A 19,709-nucleotide genomic window follows, 5' to 3' on the forward strand; every position below is an offset into this window, starting at 1 on the left:
TTTTGAGACATGATCATCGCGTCACTGAAAGCGTGCTTGTATGTGATGTGTTTATTGGTTCATTTGACAAATTCTGGACTTATTGTCCTCAGTAAAGTCCAACCATCTATGATGCAGCCTCTTCTTCGTCGTCTTGTCTTCGATGTTCCCTGTCTGGAAGACAACAGCAAGATACCACTCAAGGTGAACACTCAAATTGCAAATTACAATATTAATAAACTAGTATACCAAAGTGAAATATCTTTTTTATTTTTTTTGCTTTGTGTCAATATTTCCATCTGATAGCTATTGACCAGTCACTACGAGCAGAGATGGAAGTACTACCGGCTTGCTGGCGGGCAGATGGATCAGAGTTTGGCCTCTGAAGAAGAGCTCCACCTATCTCGAAAACTGTTCTGGGGAGTCTTTAAGGCCTTGACAAAAAAGGTAAACCAATAACAATGCTGCTGAACATTAATTATTTTGATAGAGTAATCCTCCCACTGGTTTTCTTCTTTTTTCTGCTCCCTCAGAGTTCATATCAGGACATATTGTAAAGTAACTTAGTTTTCTATACTTTCTTATGTAACATTGCAGACTTGTTGGCAGAGAGGTAATCAATAACCGAATCTAATCACAGTTCACTGTCAGCATGCACAAGAATATTTCTGCCAAACACTTACCTGACTGACAGAGAACATGAAAACATCAAAGAAATAAGATCAGGAAGTCATTCCCGGTCTATGTAACCCACAAAAAAAACGACCAGAGAAACTGAGCTCACAGGTAGCTTTATAGAGAATTCACTCACTCATAGAAACTACAGAATAACTTACTGTATGCATCTTATTAGCATGCATATTGCAGTTTGAACTTCAGATGGAAATATAGTTGCATTAAATCAATCAATCAATCACATATTTGTACTTAAAATAATGCATATTTGTTTCTAAATCCAAATTAAATGGTGTATTTGATTGTATAGTGGTCACTTACATACAGAAACACGTGAACAAAAAAAAAAACAAGGATACACATAGGTACAGTGGCAAAGCTCCAAGATCAGGCTTAAATAATATCTGTCTTTCCCCATACTCGTCTTTCTCTCCTTTTCTCAGCTACTCTGTTTCATTTGCCCCCTTTTCTTCTCCAAATCCACTTAGCCCTATGAGCCACAGCTATTTAAGTTGTGTTTCCAATGCCTGGCTGCAGTGGTCACTGCCCTACCGCCTGACCACATGGATTCAAGCTCTATGTCTCAGGTGGAGAAAAAAACTTTAATGGACACTGATGGGCACTTTGACCCACAGCCTGTTGATACCTCAAGGTAAGATTATGACCAAAAAAGTTTCCTGTTTATGTAAAGAAATGGAATGGGAAATTTTCTTCTGTTTCAATGGACATGGGAGCTTAAATTGGACAGAATTAACTTGAATACCATTTAAGAGATCTGATAATTATTTAATGCACCTAATAAAGTTGATAATCCCAATGTATTACAATCTGATAGAGCTAAATCATGTATTATTTCTTTCCCTGCTTTAGTGTGTCAGTGCCAGACAGACTGGAGTTTGTAGTCAGCAAGTATGCAGAGCATACTCATGAGAAGTGGTCACTGGACATGGTAATATCACAGTAATTATCTCTCTAATCTGAACAGTCTGTTGAAGTTGTCAAAGCAGAGATGATGTATCATATCATTCTTAAAACTGAACCAGCTATGAGTATATGTTCTAGTCAAATTTTTCTGCTGGACAATATAAAAACAGTCTTGTGCTGTGTGGTTTAGCTAGTGTGCTGATGTCTGCTTTTCTAATTTTCTACCATGTTCATTTATTCATTCTACATCTACCTACCATTCATATATCGCTTATCCGTTTCCGGGTCGCGGGGGTACGCAGAGTACACACATCACAGGACCAACATGCAGAGGCTGACAGAGAGGAACAAGCACTTACACTCAGACTTACGGGCAATTTAGAGCCAAAAATGATCCTAAACATGCACCTTGTTGGGACTGTAGGAGGAAACCGGAGAACCCGAAGGAAGCCAATGCAAACACAGGGAGAACTTGCAAACCCTGCGCAGAAAGATCCCAGACCAGCGATCTGAACCCTGACCTTCTTATTGTGGGACAATGGTGCCAACCACTATGCTGCCGTGCTGCCCTTTCCATGTTATGTTTTTCATTTTTTTTCTTTCATTTTACTTCTATTAGTTTGCAAAAGGCTGGGTTCATGGGGAGCAGCTCTGTGACAACACTAAGGTTCACCCTCTCCTCAAACCATACAGGACTCTGGCTGAGAAGGTAGATCAGAATCAGCTGTGCATGCGTGTGTGAGAATGAGAGTGTAATGAAAAGAAAGCAATGAACTGGCTAGTTGCAAACCAGATATTGTGAATGAAATAGAAAAGGTTAAAATATGTTGTTTGTTGGCCATTCACTTGTTATTCCAATACCATCCCAATGTAACTTGGTGGGTGGGGTTGAAAATACACTTTTTAAACTTTTGAGATATCAAAATAGTTCCAAGTATTTTCTGCTCTTCTGCTTTCCTTTGATGATCAGCATAAACAGCTGCTCATCGTCACTTTTACAAAAGGTTTATCCATATATCTGAATTTTCCAGGAGAAGGATGCATACCGCATGGCCATTAAAGAGACATTAAAGACTATGCTCGCCTTTGGCTGGACCATAGAGAGGACTAAAGAAGGAGATGCATTTGGAAAACATACAAGTGCTCACGGAGTGTCTAAATCTGGAGAGGTGTGTACTTCATAATGTGTGCCTGATACCCACATTGATAGTAAAATAGGTCTGATGTAATAAAGCCAATTATTAACCTTTCACCACACTGGGTTTTACTAATTGAATTTTTCTGAGTCAGTGATCAGCTATTTCATGTTTGGTTTAGTTGTCTTTTGAAGGTGCATCAACCTTCAGCCCCAAACCAATGGATTTGAGCAGCATTACCTTATCATGGGAGCAATGTGTAAGTAATTGCATTTGTACAGCTTTATACAATGCATTAAAATAGGCACAACCGTGTTTGTATTTTAATCCTGGCACACAGTCTTCAGAGGTAGCAACAACAGCCTGGGGATAATTTTGTTGTGCATAAGAAAAGTCATACCCATCTTGTATAACAATTTTCTTTCTGCTTCTCCCAACATAGTTGCAACTTAACTCCAGGGACAGAATTATCTAAGAATTAAATAAATAAATAAATGAAATGAGATTGTCAATAATCAACCCTTGGCAACATGGAATTCTGTGAAAACGTGTTTTTAGGACAGGACAAATTTTCCTTAATGTCTCTTTGACAAAAGAAGTGTCCTTGTTGGACAAGTGTCTATTGCATTATGACGGAGTGATACTATATGTGAGGCTGTTATTTATACCTGCCGTGTGTCTGTGTAAGCAGTCTAAAAATATATAAAAACAAGTCAGACATCTGTGTTCCTTTCTGTAGGCTATGGCTGAACAGTTAGCTGAAGATGATCACAATGCCTGGTGTAAGAAGAAGAAGTCAGAGCTGGAGAATAAAGGTATAGCATACTCTTACAGCATACTACACTATCCTCTCCCTATACAGTACTCTGTAGTTACAGTGTATCAACCCATTTCTGTTCTCAGGAGGAGGTGGCCACTCAATTCTTGTACCGTTTGATAGACTAACTGCCAAAGAGCAGATCAAATTCAGAGAAAGAGCCCAGGATGTCCTTAAATTCCTTCAATTCAATGGCTACACTGTGTGGAGGTGAGTACTGAGTGAGTTTGTGACTGCAAAACGATGTAATTTAGTATGTATGAGGTGAGGAGAAGTTCTCTCTTTATGCCACAATGGTATTGCCCCTATTGCTACACTTTGTCAGCACCTGTGATCAGCATTGCAACCATAAGACCACTCACATCTTCCAGTACAGGCCGTGGCCTGTAATGAAGAACTGGTAGTGAATAACATATTTGCATTGTCGTGACATTAGCTTGAAATTGCAATAGAATTTTAGAGATAAACTTTTTTTTTTTTAAAGGAAGGAGGATAATAAATATATTTATCTAAAGACTATAACTGCATGATAAGTATTGGTCTTCGTGACCTTTTTGAGCCCTTCCCTCTCATTTTCAGGGATCGCAGGACAGTGGAGATGGACTTCCCGGCCACAGCCAGCTGCTTTAGCTACACTTTACTTCAGAGGCTCCTGTCTCACACTGAGGAGGCCCAAGAGCACATGCTGGAGCTGGGTAACAGTACACTGATCATGAATGGATAGACATAAATATAAAATAACAGACTTAAAAGAACATTGACGTTGCACATCCCTAGGGATAAGTGCACCTGACACTATAGAGGTCTGAATATATCACTGGGCCATGAACCTTCATAGTTCACATTTTATTATTTAATGAGTTGAATTTAATGAAAAAAACTGTCTCTTGAGTCCACATTCAGCAAGGCTGCCTCAGGTTATGCTTGATTTGAACGATCACACAAAATTCCAGGCGGGGTTATGTCAGTCTTTCTTATGTTGAATTATGCATGATGATTTATTATTTATTATTTTGTCCATAGTTTGATAATTTGAGTGTTTGGTTGTATAAGCTTCATTATTACATTGCATTTCTCTATCCAGATATGATGCAAGCAAGAGGACATATGTCGAAAGCAGAAAGAATACAACACCAACAATCAATACAGTTTTTCCCCAAGGTTTGTTTCTAGTCAAATGCATATCTAAACACAATTAAAATCTGCTGTCTGATAAGGAGCCTCTCCCATCACTCTCACCCCTCCTTCTCATTTCTTCAATGACATTTTCTTTCTTCTCCTTAGCCTTTTTCTCATTTCATTTACGTCATCTAATTAGTTTTATTAGATGGTTGCCAGGAGCAACCCCTCGAAGCAAAACCCTTTGTGGCCATGTAATTTATTTAACCATTTTGGAAATCTATGTGGGCGTGTCAATTGTCATCAGGACATTGATTAAAGCTTCCCACACAGTTCTGCCTCTGAGGAGTCAGCGAATGAAAAGGGTTTATGTTTCATTGGTGGGACCCCCTGAGTCAAAGCCAGTCAGCCAAGACTGTGAACAGTCATGCCTCAATCTCTACAGCCCATAATTCCCACACAACCACACACGTCTCTGTGAGAGTGTCTGCCTGTCCATCTGTCTGTCTGTGAATCACCACCGCTTGACCAGAAGAGTTAATAGAGTGTGAAATGTTTAACCTCTTTCCCCCACAAGGTCCATCATTACGATCTTATGTTATACTGCCAGGCACTGATCACGTATTGAAATTCTAGTCATGGTCACAAGACATTTGAAAAGATTTCAGCGTGAGTTAGGCGGAAATTAGTTAAATTAACAAGAGGGCGATAATCTTCTTGTGTTTTTATTCAATTTAATGTTCATTGGTCACTGCTCCATTTTACAGGTGGTCCTCCCTCTTTTGGAACAATATGTGAAAAGTCACCGCCTGTACTTACTGTCCACTTCCCTTTGTTCAAGTGGTAACCGAACCCATGCCTCAAAAAAAGAAAAAGAAACGATTGCATGGTATGTGTTAACATATGGTCAGCTGATTACAGTATTAGGATTTTAGACTATAATCAACCTTTTGCACAAGCATATCATGTATTAATATGATATTGTATTAAATGATAATCACATGAATTATGTGTACTTACTTGAGAATACTTATTTACTTTTTTCCCCACAGAAGATTCATTTATCTCTTTTTGTCTCTTGCAATTACTTACTCCACTTTTTTCTCATTACTGCAATTGTCTTCTCTCCTCATATCCAGCCTCTTTTGTAAGCTTTCAACCCTCGTAAGACACAGAAGCTCTCTCTTTGGTAAGGACTGTGTAGAAATAAGGCATATTCAGACATTAATTTGTTCCACTTGTTTTCTTGGTTGGTGCATCCTGGACTCTCTTTTCACAAATGTGTATCTTTCATGTTGGTGTGTGTTTGTGTGCATTTGCGTTTTTCAGGTAGCGAAGCCATGTCAGTTGCAAGCTGCCTCCATGTTTTGGCCCAGGCTCTGGATGTCAGGTAGCTAGATGGCACTACTGCCACACTCTGCCTAAATTGATCTCCTCTCTCTGCCTGCGGTCAAATGAGTGTTACCTGTCTGAAGATGAGATGACTGATGTAATTGAGCCACTAATACACCGATGCTATCTAATTGAGGTTGATATCACTTTTACTCCCTGAGGAGAATACCTCTGAAGCTGTAAACTATAATCTGAGTCTGTCTCAGCAGGGATTTGTCTTTCAGACCTGTCTGGTAGATCAATTAGCTGCTAATTGTGTCCACTTAACAGGTTTTATTATAGTCACCCCAAAGAGTTGCTGCATTAAATGTTTATTATTTCATTTTCTACATTTTCTACACTTTAATTTGTTATTGTCCATGTTACAGTATTTTTATATCTTATGTATTTTAGTGTTACCAAAGAAACTTTTCCTTTCATCCTAGGACATTGATGACATTAGCCCCAGATTCTATCCAAACACCTCTGCACTCGTTCTTTGAAGCGGCTGCAGCTGATCTGGAGATGACTGTGGAAACCCTTTCTGTGACTTTGCCATCTTTGCCGCAGAGTAGGAGTCAACAAGCTAGAGGAGTGGCCAAGGTCCTTGGCTACACAACCTCCATTCTTCTTCCCACCCTAACTTCACTCTTCCAGCATCTTGGCAACCAGAACTATGGAGTGGACCTCATGGGTAGGTGTTAGCTTGTCCTGTCCTAAAAAACCCAGTCATCAGTGCCTACATTTTTTGTTGCCATATGCTAAACAGCTGGATGAACAGCTGGTTTTCATACACACAAATCACTGAGGGCCTCTCCTCAGCTTCCTACCTTCCACATCTTTGAAACCAGCTCTCATTAAATAATCTCAGCAATGGTCGCAGAACAACAGGAGCATCTTGTCCCTCTAACTAATATCCTGGCCTTACAGAAATCATTCATAATACAAATCAGCAGCTGTTAATCTACACCATCTCTATATGAATGTGCACAGTCATCTCTTTAATTGTGCATGGCTGTTTCTCAAAGTAAATTAGCAAAGATCTCAGCTGTGATGATTCCCTTGTTTTTCCAGTCGGGAGTATTCAGATGTCCTGTTACAGGATCCTCAACAGCCTCTACTCTCTTGGCAACAGTAGCAGCATCTATATGGACGGGTATGTTGCATTCTGATGATGAAAATGTTTATAACCCCCCCCCCCCATTTAATATTTACGCTGTTATCGCCTGTCACTCATTTAGTTATAATTTCATTTCTTGGCAGTATGTACAATATTTGGAATAATAATAATAATTATTAATAATAATTATTGTTGTGCATTACTGTTAGCAATTTCAAGTATTTGGTAGAGTAGAGAGGTTTGATAGAGGCAGATGATTGACTGAGGGAAGAATTTTGTAAATGACATAGGAAGAGTAGTGACTGGTAAACTTGTATCAGAAATCCTTCTCTTGAGATATTGATAAAATATGGACCTGAGGCCACTTTAAGGACTGACTAACGGTGCATAACTATTCAGACAAAGGCCAGCAGCAGGCGCTTGTCTGGCAGCCCTGTCTGGAGCTTTTCCTGTATGTTTCCTGGAGCCAGCCCTCAACCATAACAACCCTCACTCTATTTACAACACCCAGAGTGCAGCTGAGCGAGAAGGTAATAAATAAAACATACTAGAGCAGAGACACTGCGTACACACTGATAATTAGTTGTGAATTTGCCTCACCACCACTTCTAAACTCCATGGGTACTCAGCCTATCTATATCTATTTCTGTTAGACCCGGGGCTTCCAGATCACGTGGAGGACATATGTCCGCTCCTGCCTTCTCTAGAACAGGCTCTGGAGGAAGTGGAAGAGCTGGCAGGCGCTGGTGCTGGAGCTCGCCATGCCCACTACATCCATGTCATGGAGGTCATCTTGCCCATGCTGTGCAGCTACATACCCCGTTGGTGGGACTCAGGTCCTGAGGGCCAGTCAGCTAGCACAATCTGCACATCTGTCATTCCTCAACATGCCAGTGACCTACTTGGCCACATCCTTCGTATTATCCACAACCATGTGGGTGATAGCCAGAGTGACTGGATGAAACAGCTGGCAGGTATTAACACAATGCTTGCCTTATGGATATCTTTCTTTATTACACATTTATTTACCACATTCCCATTATTAGCAGTTGTCAATCATTTCTTTTTAGTTTTTTCTCAGCCAATTATATTTAAAGCTAACACTGAGCTGCTGAAGAGCCACTTCGTGCCACTGATGGAGAAGTTAAAGAAGAGGGCAGAATGTGTGCTGTTGGAGGAGGAGCAGATGAAAGCAGAAGGGTCTTGTACATCTGAAGCAGAGTTGCAGATACAGGAGAAGTTCACTGTGCTGGTGCGAGACCTCTATGCCTTCTACCCCCTCCTCATCCCATTTGTGGATTCTCATCGGTAAGGCAAACCATCATGGAGCTTAAATTTGGGGAAGCCATTTCATTTCATTCTCCTTTCATTTTAGCACAAAAGTTCCAGGAGTAACTTTGTAGTATTTATGTAGTGTTTTTAATGACATTGCATTTTAGCTTGATCTCATCAAATTAGTCTGGTATAATACATTATCCCAGATATACCATATATATATATTTTTTTATTATTATTTTTTTTTAATTGTATTTCAGTCATAACATATTAATGTGATGTGTTTTGTTTTGTCAAAGAGCCAGCTGGTTGAAAGAGTCGAACCCTGAGGCTGAGCAGCTTTTTAGCCTGGTGGCCGAGGTCTTTATATTCTGGGCCAAATCTCATGTGAGGATGAGATGTGAACGTTTTTTCTGGGAGGGGTTTTCATATGTTGGTGTTATTCTATACATCATGCAAGTCATGTTTCCCATATTTGTCTGTTAAAACAGAATTTCAAATGGGAGGAGCACAACTATGTGGTCCAAAATGAAATCAACAACTTGGCTTTCTTGATCAACACCGACAAAATGTCCAAGGTTAGCTATAGTTATAAATCAGCATTATGACTTTATACACTTGTACAGTAACTGCATCTGTGGTGTTCACAAAAAATCAACTGTAAATGAAGTCTCAAAAAAAAGTGTTGTTTTTTTTTTTTTTTTCATGACCCTTAAAGCATCAATTTACTCATGAGAGGAGGATGAAGAAGAAGGGGGATCGGTATTCCATGCAAACCTCTCTCATTGTGGCCTCCGTGAAGAGACTGCTCCCTGTGGGACTGAGGGTTTGTTCTCCAAACGACCAGAGCCTTATCATTTTGGCCAAGAGTGGCTTCACTCAGGTTGGTTGAAATGTAAAGAATAGGGGCATCATTGTTATCCCTGTGATAGCAAAACCTTCTGAATTACAATGTAATGAGTGTATTTCTCTAATAAGCTGCAATATACTTAGAAAGATAAAGATGAATGTCTGAGAATAGCTCTTTGGAATGTACAATATATTAAGTGTTGGCCATTGTTTCCTTCTCACAGAAAAACACAGAAGATGAGATTCGAGAACATGTTTTCCATGCCCTTATGCGTCCTCAGAATCAGGTAAAGGCTGACTTTTATTTTTTATATGTTTTTAAATGTTTGTACAACATTTGACTGTTTTTATTTAAATAAAAGTATCAGTTGTATACCAACACATTTTTGGGTGTGTTGCTTTATTTGGAGTTTTTACATATTTCTTGCATGTCCTACGGAGCATTCCGAATGATATATAAATACATTTTGCTTAGTTACCTTCCTTTATCAGTCTGTGCTTAATTAGAGCAGAAAAGGAGTGCAACATTTTAAGAAAGAAAATTATATATTTGCTGTTTAAATCCAATGCTAGGATTTCAGAGTGCACTTGAAGTGCACATATTATCGACACATTCTACATATTTAATACCATGCTTGAGTTCATGACACTTTTAATTTTTAGAGTGTGGGTTAAATTCAACTGAGAAATGTGCCGTTAGTATCCAAAAATGTTTTTAATGAACCTAGTCAATGACTTATCATTTGCCAGAGACATCATCATGACATAGTCACATTTTTGTGCAGCTGTTTTTCCATTCATTCGAATTTTTTAAAAATGAACAGTCAGAACTGTGTCTTTGTTGGTGCTGATCACAGCAGAATTCAAGCAAAACTAAGAAAGCAAGATTCAGGACTTGATTTGTCAGTGATCACGGTTTCTCATTTTCAGTCATCTGAAGTCTGTTTGTTGGGGTAAAGGTGCTTGCTCTGAACTTCTGATTCTCTTTTCTCAATTCCATAAACATTATAGCACTGGACTGAGCACCAAGGACCTCTCTGACTGACTTTTTATTTTCAGTTGCATGGGTGAAATACCTTCACTTTAGGGAAAAAAATACAAAAAAATGACTGCTGTTTTCTTACAGGTGTCAAGTTGCTTGAAGCACGAGCCCTGTTTCGTTGAATATGTGAGTCCACAAGGAGCCATCACTGATGTTCAAAGGACTGTTGGCAGGATTGTGGGAATTGCTCATGTCCTTTACTATCTTGATCAGGTGAGCCTTTAAAGCAGTATGAAAACTACCAGCAAATGCATTCAGCTTTCTGTTTCAGATCAGCCAAAGGTGTGTAATGATGCTTACTTTCACTACCAAATGACTACTAAATCCATTGATTTAACATGTCACAGCCCAGGTGTGAGCAAAAAATTGTACATCTAAGAAGTATGAAGAACTTGACTTTGCAGGTGCAGTTTGTAGGGTTGTATTATTTCAACCTCTTAAACTGAGCACAAACATTCAGTTGTGGGGCTGACCTAGTAGCAGCTTTATTGCATTCCATTAGCACACAAATTCTGTGAACAGTTTAATTCCCTGCCATATGCATTGTTTGCTGCATGTCATTCCTTCTGTTACATTTTGTGTCTCTTTAATCAAAGCAAAAAATGGTGAAATGAGGATCACTTGGACTCAGACAATGTGATTAGACAGCCCTTTTGACTCAGGCTGCAATGAGCAGACACACAGATCGGATAATTCTAGGTTCATGTACACTGTCTTGTTACATTTTGTGGCTTTGCTTTTTGACTTAGGTGGAACACCTGCAGAAAAGTAGAAAACCAGCATGGCATAAGGTCTTATCTAAACAGAGGAAACGAGCTGTGGTGGCCTGCCTAAGAATGGCTCCGCTCTACAACCTACCCAGGTACAAATTCTATTGTACTTTTTAAAAGGCATAGTTATTGTGTTTAAGTTAGTGAATGAATGAATGACTCAGGTAAAAGGCCTTCACAACCTGATATGAAAAGGGACTGAAGTCTCAACAGGTCTGCTAAGAGAGCTGAAGGGGGGCAGGAACAGGGGTGATAGGGTTTGGCTGATATTATACATTATTAAAAGCATTTTTAACCTTCTACAGATGGATTAGAATAGACTGTTTGGTGCAAGTAAAAAATACAGTAGATATAGACAGATACAGTAGAATACAGCTTATGTTACTCTTATTGTTATATGTTATATGTTTTATTTTTTGCTTTTCTTTTTTTTTTCTTCAAGAAAGAATTTCTGAACTAAAAAAAACAATAATGATTACACTTAGCAATGAGAAGTTTAAATGATGGTCAAAAAAGACTGGGATTTATCAAGGTTGACTAGATGTTCCTGACCTCCTTAATTAAGTTATAATTTAAGGTGTTAAGTGCATGCCATCGGTATACTAAGAGATACGCAGACTGGGCTGGGATCCTAGGAGTCCAAGGATTGAACCTTGAGGGACCCCACATAAGAAATGTCATACAAGAGGTACCAACCCTCCTAAATAGTCTGTTAATTGAATTGGCATAATCAGTGGTGTTAATTTCAAGAGAAACTGAGACTCAATATTAATTCTAAATGACTGTTGCAACAGCGCACAAACGTTTCTTAAGACAATTGAAGCTGAAAATTGAAGCTAGCCTTTATGTGTGTATGTAGTTTCCAATGAGAACTTTGTTTTGACTGTCTGAAAAATTGTTTGACATAGGAATAGGGTTTCTGCAGCATTCACACCAAGAAATATTGAGGATGCCATATACTAGCACTACAGCAAATCTGTTCAGGTTTGTACATGGCAGCTGTGCATTGTACAGGGGACAATATTGTGATGGAGAGATGATGTAAAATGTAACCAGGCTATCAGTCACAGTCATATTTGTTCCAAAGGGAACAAATCAATTAGCATGTTAAACCCCTGTGGCTGTGTGGAGGTTGTAGGTGATTTATGAATATTATTTCCTGTGTGAATGTGTGAATTATAGCTGTAACGTCGCACTCCTAGGTTGATGAAACAATCAGCACATGTAGGGCTCCTTGGTGAATGAATAATAATGAGTCTAATCAGTGCTGGTATTACCTTTTGTCTACACTACTCGTTTTTCAATCTGCATTTGGATTAAAAAAAAACAAAAAAACACAAACAGGACAAATGTAAAACTCTTTTTCTATTCACTCTTCTTCCCTCTGACTCAGGCACAGAGCTGTCAACCTGTTCCTCCAAAGCTACAATAAATCATGGATATCAACTGAGGACCATAGTTTTGAGGAGAACCTCGTGGGGGATTTAGCTGTGAGTTGAAAAAGATGCCATATTGACAGCAGTTTATTTGAAAGAAATACAATCAAATTCACTCACTTATTATTGGGATTCTTGCTACGGGATGCTCTCTGATAGATTTTAATTAAACTAGAGTGGAGTTCCCCCACAGTCTTTTCCATATATTTAATACCCTTTATTCCGTTTTTTGATGTGAGAGCTAATTCGCTGTTGCGTTCAATATTTTAAACATCGCATCTGAGGAAATTTAAAGTGCATACTTGAATCCTTGAGCATACTTGAATTTTATCATGCTTTCAGAGTGGAAACACTGAATTCTTGAATACATTCACGACCACTTAGGATTACTAGCACAGCAGTGTGATAGTATTGAATTTGAATATGCAGGATATTGGTATTCATTGCAACATGGACCGGCACTATTTGCAGGGTTTCCTTTAACTTTGTTGAAACATTTCACAAACATTTTACACTGAATAAAAAACATCCAGACCTATAGAGTTTTCATTCATTCATTCATCCATCCATCTTCTACTACTTCCTGTTCATGGGGTTGCTGGAGCCAATCCCAGCTCACATTGGGTGAGGGCGGGGTATACCCAGGGCCAACAGACGGACAGAGACAAACAAACACTCACACTCAGACCTACAGACAATTTAGAGTCACAGAAAGGTCCAAGGCCTGGAAACCATGTCTGCAACCTTCTTATTGTGGGGCAATGACACAAACCACTCCAGTATGCCTCTGTGCTGTCCGTAGAGTTTTCATGTAAGTTAGAAAAAGTATCATGTCTTTGTTAAAATTTCTCCTGTATGTAGGTCTATTGTGTGATTGCCTGAGAGAAAATCTGCTTTGTGTCAATTGTAGTCTGCCAGCAAGTTCTCTGCAAGGTGTGGCATTATTTATGAGTAACAATTAGCAGCTTTACTCTCATTTTATGTGTTGCAGAAGGGAGGAATGATGGAGCTGTGTGGAGGCAACATAGAGGAGGAAAAGGATATGGAAGCTGCCAAGCCAATTGATCCCCTCCTGCAGCTCATTACGCTCTTTAGTCGAAGTGCCCTGAGAGAAAGGTGTGTGTGTGTGTGTGTGTGTGTGTGTGTCTTCATAATGAGATCACAACCAGTAAAAATCTCATTTTACCTTTATTACAGATCAGACCTTTATTGGCGTAATGCTTTGTTCTGACACTACTTATGAAAGACAAATTAATAACTTTTTTTCTAGTTTTCCTTTAGTACTGTTTTTATTCATCTACAATTTAGTCCCCCAGTTTTATTAAAGTACTACATTGCTATTCCAATGATATATGGAGACTTCTATACCATACATAACCAATATGTTCACATATCTGAGACCATACCGCTTACCGTTTACATCAGTGGAAATGCAGGGTCGGGGAACACCCCTACTTGTGCAGTAGTTGCGGAGAAGTGATGAAATCAGCCCTGTCTATTGGTGTGGTAAATAAAATCTTCATTGCCACAGCACAAACCGGTGACTTAAATAACCGTAGACTAGACATGGGGGTGTTTGGAGAAGAGGAACATTCAATTATACAGTCAAGTGGGACAAGCACTATAAATAGTTCCATTGAGAAACAGATATATATTGAGTTACACCTTGACACTAAACTGCCATTTTTCATATGCTGCATCTGTCCATACCTCATCATCCAGTCATATTATGTCATCTATTTTTCCTGTTCACAGTAAGCTTGGAGATGACATCTATACAACCTATGCAGCAATATTGGCCAAGGTAAACACAGCATTTTGCACTGTTGTTGATGTGTTTAAGAGCATGTAATAAATCAGGCAAGTTATTATTCGATTGGGCTTATTGCCTGTTGTTGTTCGTGTACATTACATTGTCAGAGTCCTGGTCCTGTTGAGAAATGTACAGTACATGAAATGAGACAAGTAGTAATAAAATAGATTTTTCAGACACTGCTGCAAAGTTTGCGTATAATGGGTTGACAAAATAACATTAGAAACAACATCAAAAGAGAAACAAAGATAAAGAGGCATACAAGCTATAATATTTTGTGCTTATATTTAATTTTCTTTGATATGTCCTACTGCAAATCACTTTCCACAAAAGTGCACGTTTAAAAATAGAGGCTGTGAAAAAGACAATTTTGCACCTGTTCTACCTTTAGTAATTGTATTACATTGTTTGTGTGCTACAGAGTTGTCACACAGAGGATGGTGATGATGACGAACAGGAAGTGGAAAGCTTTGAGGTGAGTGGATGAGCTTTGATTCTTTCTGCTTAAATCTATCTCTAGATCTCTCTTGCTTGAGCTTTTCATATTATGATGAATGATGGATTCAGTGATATTTGACAAATTTAATTCTCATAAGTTTATACAGCATGCAGTTGTATCAGATAATTATGCATACTTGCAAACCACGACCTGACCTTTCTATTGCTCAGGAGAAGGAGATGGAGAAACAGAGGCTGCTGTACCAACAGGCCAGACTGCATCTTCGTGGAGCCTCTGAGATGATCCTGCAAATGATCAGTGCGAGCAAAGGTAGGAAGAGTTAAAAACTGAATGACTTATGATGAAGCTACTGTAGTCTGTCCCGCAGATAATAGCTATTCTCTTTTAGAAAGTCATTATGTGTTTAGATGGGTAATTTGTAAGCAAGTGGCTTTTCTTTGGGCTTCAGTTAATGTTCACTTTCCTGAGATAAGAGGAACATTAGAGTATATTAGCCATTCAGTGTTCTTCACCGCTTCTTTCAAATATGCAGAATGATCTATGGCAGCCATTGAATAAGTACTTTTGATTAATTTGAATACTGATGTTTTTCAAATCCCATCAGGTACAATGGGCTCCAAGATTGCACCTACACTAAAGCTAGGTATTGCTGTTCTCAATGGAGGGAATGCTACTGTTCAACAGGTACTGCATCATTGTTTCCCTAAAACTAAAAAGATCTTTTTTTCTTGGGATTCCCTGTTTGATGTTACTCACTGGCCACCTCTCCATCTCAGGCAAGGACTTGAGCTCTTAATGTCGTAGACCAAAAGACACTTATAACAACACAGTTAAGATCAATAAGGAGCAAAATTAAATTAAGTCATGCAAAGAAATAAAGTGATTGGCAGCAGATGGATTAGACTGATAGATTAGTTGTATTTAGATGCAAGATTATGTGTTATATTTAAAATGAAATGAAGGAGCAAGAAAACTTCATGACTGTGGGTGATGTAGGCTCTGCCGTAGCAGCTTCAGATGAAAATGACAGTATATCAGGTGAATAGACATTTATATTTCCATGTTTGGTGATGTATCATGTGTTGACTCATTAGAGAGGCCAGCACTAACTCAAGGAACTTGCAAGAGTATTTATAATAGATCCAGAGATTCTTTCTGAGGATCTTCCTTCATCAGAACACATAGCTTTCATATCATGTCTTCTCATGAACATGGTGACTTGATCAATAATGAAAAGAATTTTAAACTAATCATGTTTTTATATGACATCCTCTTCCTTTTTGTCAAAGCTTGTCTTTTATGCTTTTGTTTGATAGAAAATGCTGGATTATTTGAGAGAGAAGCAAGATGTTGGGTTCTTTCAGAGCATGGCTGGACTCATACAGTCATGTAGGTGAGTGAAAGGAAGAAAACCCTTAGATCTGTCCACTATCACAAAGATTGGCATGCTTCAGATGCTGTTTGATAAAACGGTATGAGTCCAAAAGCTTAGCTTATCCTTTTGTCTGTCTGTCTGTGTGTTTGTGTGGTTTTCTGCGACCCAGTGTTCTGGATCTGAATGCATTTGAGAGGCAGAACAAAGCAGAAGGATTAGGCATGGTCATGGACGAGAGCTCAGGTACTGTATTCATATGGAAAAAAAAAATCCATCTCTGCGTTGCCATGTCATAGCAGAAGAGCCAGCTGTGAGAACCCTGGCCTTGAGCATACTCTAAATTCACACTCCAAATTCCTTTTTTTTTTTTTTTCAAAGCCTTCCTCAGATTTAAATATTGTTCACCGATGTCTCCCCACACTCCGCTCTGACATGATTTCTCTCTCTCTCTCTCATTCATTCTTCCATACCTTTCCCACAGTATTACTCCATTCCACTGAATACTTGTATCTCTTCCTACTTTCTGAAAATCTTTTTCCCAGGAGAGAAGGTAATGCCTGACAAAGACCTAACCTGTGACCTTTTCCGGTTTCTACAGCTTCTTTGTGAAGGACATAACTCAGGTTAGTTGCGCTGTGTGCTTTCAACATTTTCTGTGTTCACATTAAGAATATTGATGTCTATGGAATAAAACACACATATTGTGACATATCCTAAAAGGATAAACAAAAGAAGGAAGGTTTTGTAATTTTTCATCTCAATGCCACTTAGAAATTATGGTAATAAGAGCTTAGCCCTGATTCATAATTACATTTTAACACATTGGCATTGGTCTCCTGGATGTCCACTGTCTAATTATGTTAGGCCAACAGGGTGAAATGCATTGTAATGTTCTTTTCACATTGTGTTCAACATTCTCCTACTTTATTTATGTGTTAGATTTCCAGAATTACCTGAGAACACAATCAGGCAACAACACAACTGTCAACATCATTATATCCACTGTGGACTATTTACTGAGAATACAGGTGGGCTTGTGGTGACAGGTTTTCTATTAAGATGCTGGACTAACAAGCAGAACTTGTACATTTTTATTGATCAAAATTATTTCTAAAACCAGAATGGTCTGATGATTACTGTAACCCTTTATTTGCCTACAGTGAGTACAAGTTAACGCCTCATCAGCTCAAAGATGCATGATCAACATTATATTTATATATCTATTCCTTTTTATTGATCAAAATTGTGTTTTTACCTTAAGCTAATGAACCACAAGCTAAGCTAATGAACCACAAAAAACGGTTTTGCTCTGCTACATTGCAGGAATCGATCAGTGACTTTTACTGGTACTACTCAGGGAAAGACGTGATTGATGCACATGGCCAACACAACTTCTCTAAGGCCATCAAAGTGGCCAAACAGGTTTTCAACACCCTCACTGAGTACATACAGGTCAGTCAATTTACATTACAAGGTGTTGTTTCATAGTGTGTGAGCTCCTCAGTAGAAATACATCTGCCGTCTGACCCTTTTTGTATAAATATATGTAAGGTTTGCATTTTTACTGCTTGAAAATCTCTTGCAAATAAGTCAGTTCATATTAGTGTGTGTTCATCCAGGGCCCATGTACCGGGAACCAACAGAGTCTGGCTCACAGTCGCCTTTGGGACGCTGTTGTGGGATTTCTCCATGTTTTTGCCCACATGCAGATGAAGCTTTCTCAGGTACAGGATATTGATCCAATTTTTCTAATTAACATTTCAATTTTTAATGAATAACACAATCAGATTATGATGATTATGACCATCAATATATTTCGTGAATGCAGGATTCAAGGCAAATAGAACTACTGAAAAAGCTGATGGATTTACAAAAGGACATGGTTGTGTTTTTGCTCTCCATGTTGGAAGGTAGGAATTCCAAATATCCTGTTGTGCAAATTTGGTCAAAAGATCTCATTAATGCAGTTGTGCATTTCTCTGCCCCTTTCTCTAATCTGCAGGGAATGTTGTCAATGGAACTATTGGGAAACAGATGGTTGACATGTTGGTGGAATCATCAGGAAATGTGGAGATGATCCTCAGGTTCTTTGACATGTTCCTCAAACTTAAAGGCCTCACATCTTCAGATATGTTCAGAGAGTATGACCCTGATCATAAGGGCTGCATATCCAGGAAAGACTTTCAGAAAGCCATGGAAAACTGCAAGCACTTCTCCCAAGCTGAAACCAATTTCATCATCTCCTGCATTGATACTGACAAGAGTGAAATTGTGCGTTATGAGGCCTTTGTTCATCACTTCCATGAGCCTGCCAAAGACATTGGCTTCAGCATAGCTGTTCTCCTCACTAATTTATCTGAACACATGCCCAATGACTTAAGACTAAGGACATTCCTGATTCCAGCAGAGTGTGTCCTGACTTACTTCAGACCCTATCTGGGTCGCATTGAGATCCTTGGGAGAGGAAAGCGCATCGAACGTGTCTACTTTGAGATCAGTGAATCTAGTCGCACTCAGTGGGAGAAGCCTCAGGTCAAAGAGTCAAAGAGACAGTTCATTTTTGATGTGGTCAACGAGGGTGCAGAGAAGGAGAAAATGGAGATGTTTGTGAATTTCTGTGAGGACACCATCTTTGAGATGCAGCTTGCAGCCCAGATCTCTGAATCTGACACTGGAGAGAGATGTGCTGCAAAAGAAGATGATGAGAAGAGCAGGAGTGGAGAAGAGGGCCTGGGTAGAAACAGATTTGTTTTCATGTGTCATTGGTGGCTCCTGCTTACATCTCTTTTGTCAGGGAAAACCTTGAAGATCATAATGAAGATGACACTGAAGGATATGCTCACGTCAGCTGTTTTCTTCCTCAGATTCCTTTTTATGGCACAGGCCCAGTTCATTTGCATTGTAATTCACGGCATCATATATGTGTTGTATATAGCCTTTGTCAATGGTGGGCTCATTGAAGGAGCCAAAAAGATGAGGATATCAGATTTGCTCTGTGGTATCCTTGAGCCAACTCTTGATGAGGTCACAGAGGTGCCAAGTGGTTTGGATCAGCTGAGGAAGTACTCTGCCAGTTTCTCTTCTCAGAAAGAATCATGGGAAATGGAGCAAGAGGCAGCTGTGACCTCCCCTAGGGAAGTGGGTGCAATATCTGACATATTCGGCCTCAAAATGAAGAAGGAGGGAGGTCAGTACAGACTTATGACACAAGACCTTGCTTCCAGTCTGACTGACTTATTCGCCTCGACCCCCAGAAAAACCGGCACCACTGATTTCACTGAAAAGCATCAGAGGATGGTATTGATTCTTTTCTATCTTGTATATGATTTCACATCCGTTTCATGTTTTTTGTTAGTAACAGTTCAGTCTGCTGTTTTCATTGATACTTTTACACTGCAGTGATCGATATTCATCTTTAATTTTTCATGGATTTTAATGACAGCACTTTACGGCTGACAGTGCCACAGAGGAAAAGGTAGAAGATGACAAAATCCCTGAAGTAGCAAATGAAAAGTAAGTTTCACCTTAAATTTTAAGGATGGATACAC

At 39.1% G+C, this 19,709-nt stretch overlaps 1 protein-coding gene across 1 annotated transcript in view; it reads left to right on the forward strand.

Moving 5' to 3' along the window:
- LOC115055799 (ryanodine receptor 2-like) overlaps nt 1–19,709 on the forward strand; it is a 60,156-nt gene that overhangs the window by 29,326 nt on the left and 11,121 nt on the right. Inside the window, 42 exon segments of the mRNA XM_029521824.1 lie at nt 93–183; nt 286–426; nt 1,143–1,306; nt 1,525–1,603; nt 2,198–2,287; nt 2,610–2,747; nt 2,896–2,973; nt 3,454–3,529; nt 3,618–3,741; nt 4,111–4,226; nt 4,628–4,692; nt 5,418–5,539; nt 5,790–5,839; nt 5,980–6,040; nt 6,468–6,715; nt 7,096–7,177; nt 7,541–7,671; nt 7,795–8,115; nt 8,212–8,449; nt 8,716–8,803; nt 8,908–9,015; nt 9,087–9,098; nt 9,153–9,299; nt 9,490–9,552; nt 10,392–10,520; nt 10,712–10,753; nt 11,057–11,169; nt 12,471–12,571; nt 13,533–13,639; nt 14,273–14,317; nt 14,748–14,801; nt 14,996–15,095; nt 15,391–15,470; nt 16,103–16,179; nt 16,331–16,404; nt 16,704–16,784; nt 17,101–17,189; nt 17,485–17,613; nt 17,781–17,885; nt 17,990–18,071; nt 18,164–19,458; nt 19,604–19,674. Coding sequence (XP_029377684.1) covers nt 93–183; nt 286–426; nt 1,143–1,306; nt 1,525–1,603; nt 2,198–2,287; nt 2,610–2,747; nt 2,896–2,973; nt 3,454–3,529; nt 3,618–3,741; nt 4,111–4,226; nt 4,628–4,692; nt 5,418–5,539; nt 5,790–5,839; nt 5,980–6,040; nt 6,468–6,715; nt 7,096–7,177; nt 7,541–7,671; nt 7,795–8,115; nt 8,212–8,449; nt 8,716–8,803; nt 8,908–9,015; nt 9,087–9,098; nt 9,153–9,299; nt 9,490–9,552; nt 10,392–10,520; nt 10,712–10,753; nt 11,057–11,169; nt 12,471–12,571; nt 13,533–13,639; nt 14,273–14,317; nt 14,748–14,801; nt 14,996–15,095; nt 15,391–15,470; nt 16,103–16,179; nt 16,331–16,404; nt 16,704–16,784; nt 17,101–17,189; nt 17,485–17,613; nt 17,781–17,885; nt 17,990–18,071; nt 18,164–19,458; nt 19,604–19,674 — 5,607 coding nt within the window.

This window comes from Echeneis naucrates, chromosome 15 (assembly GCF_900963305.1).
Source record: "Echeneis naucrates chromosome 15, fEcheNa1.1, whole genome shotgun sequence".
NCBI classification, from domain to species: Eukaryota; Metazoa; Chordata; class Actinopteri; order Carangiformes; family Echeneidae; genus Echeneis; species Echeneis naucrates.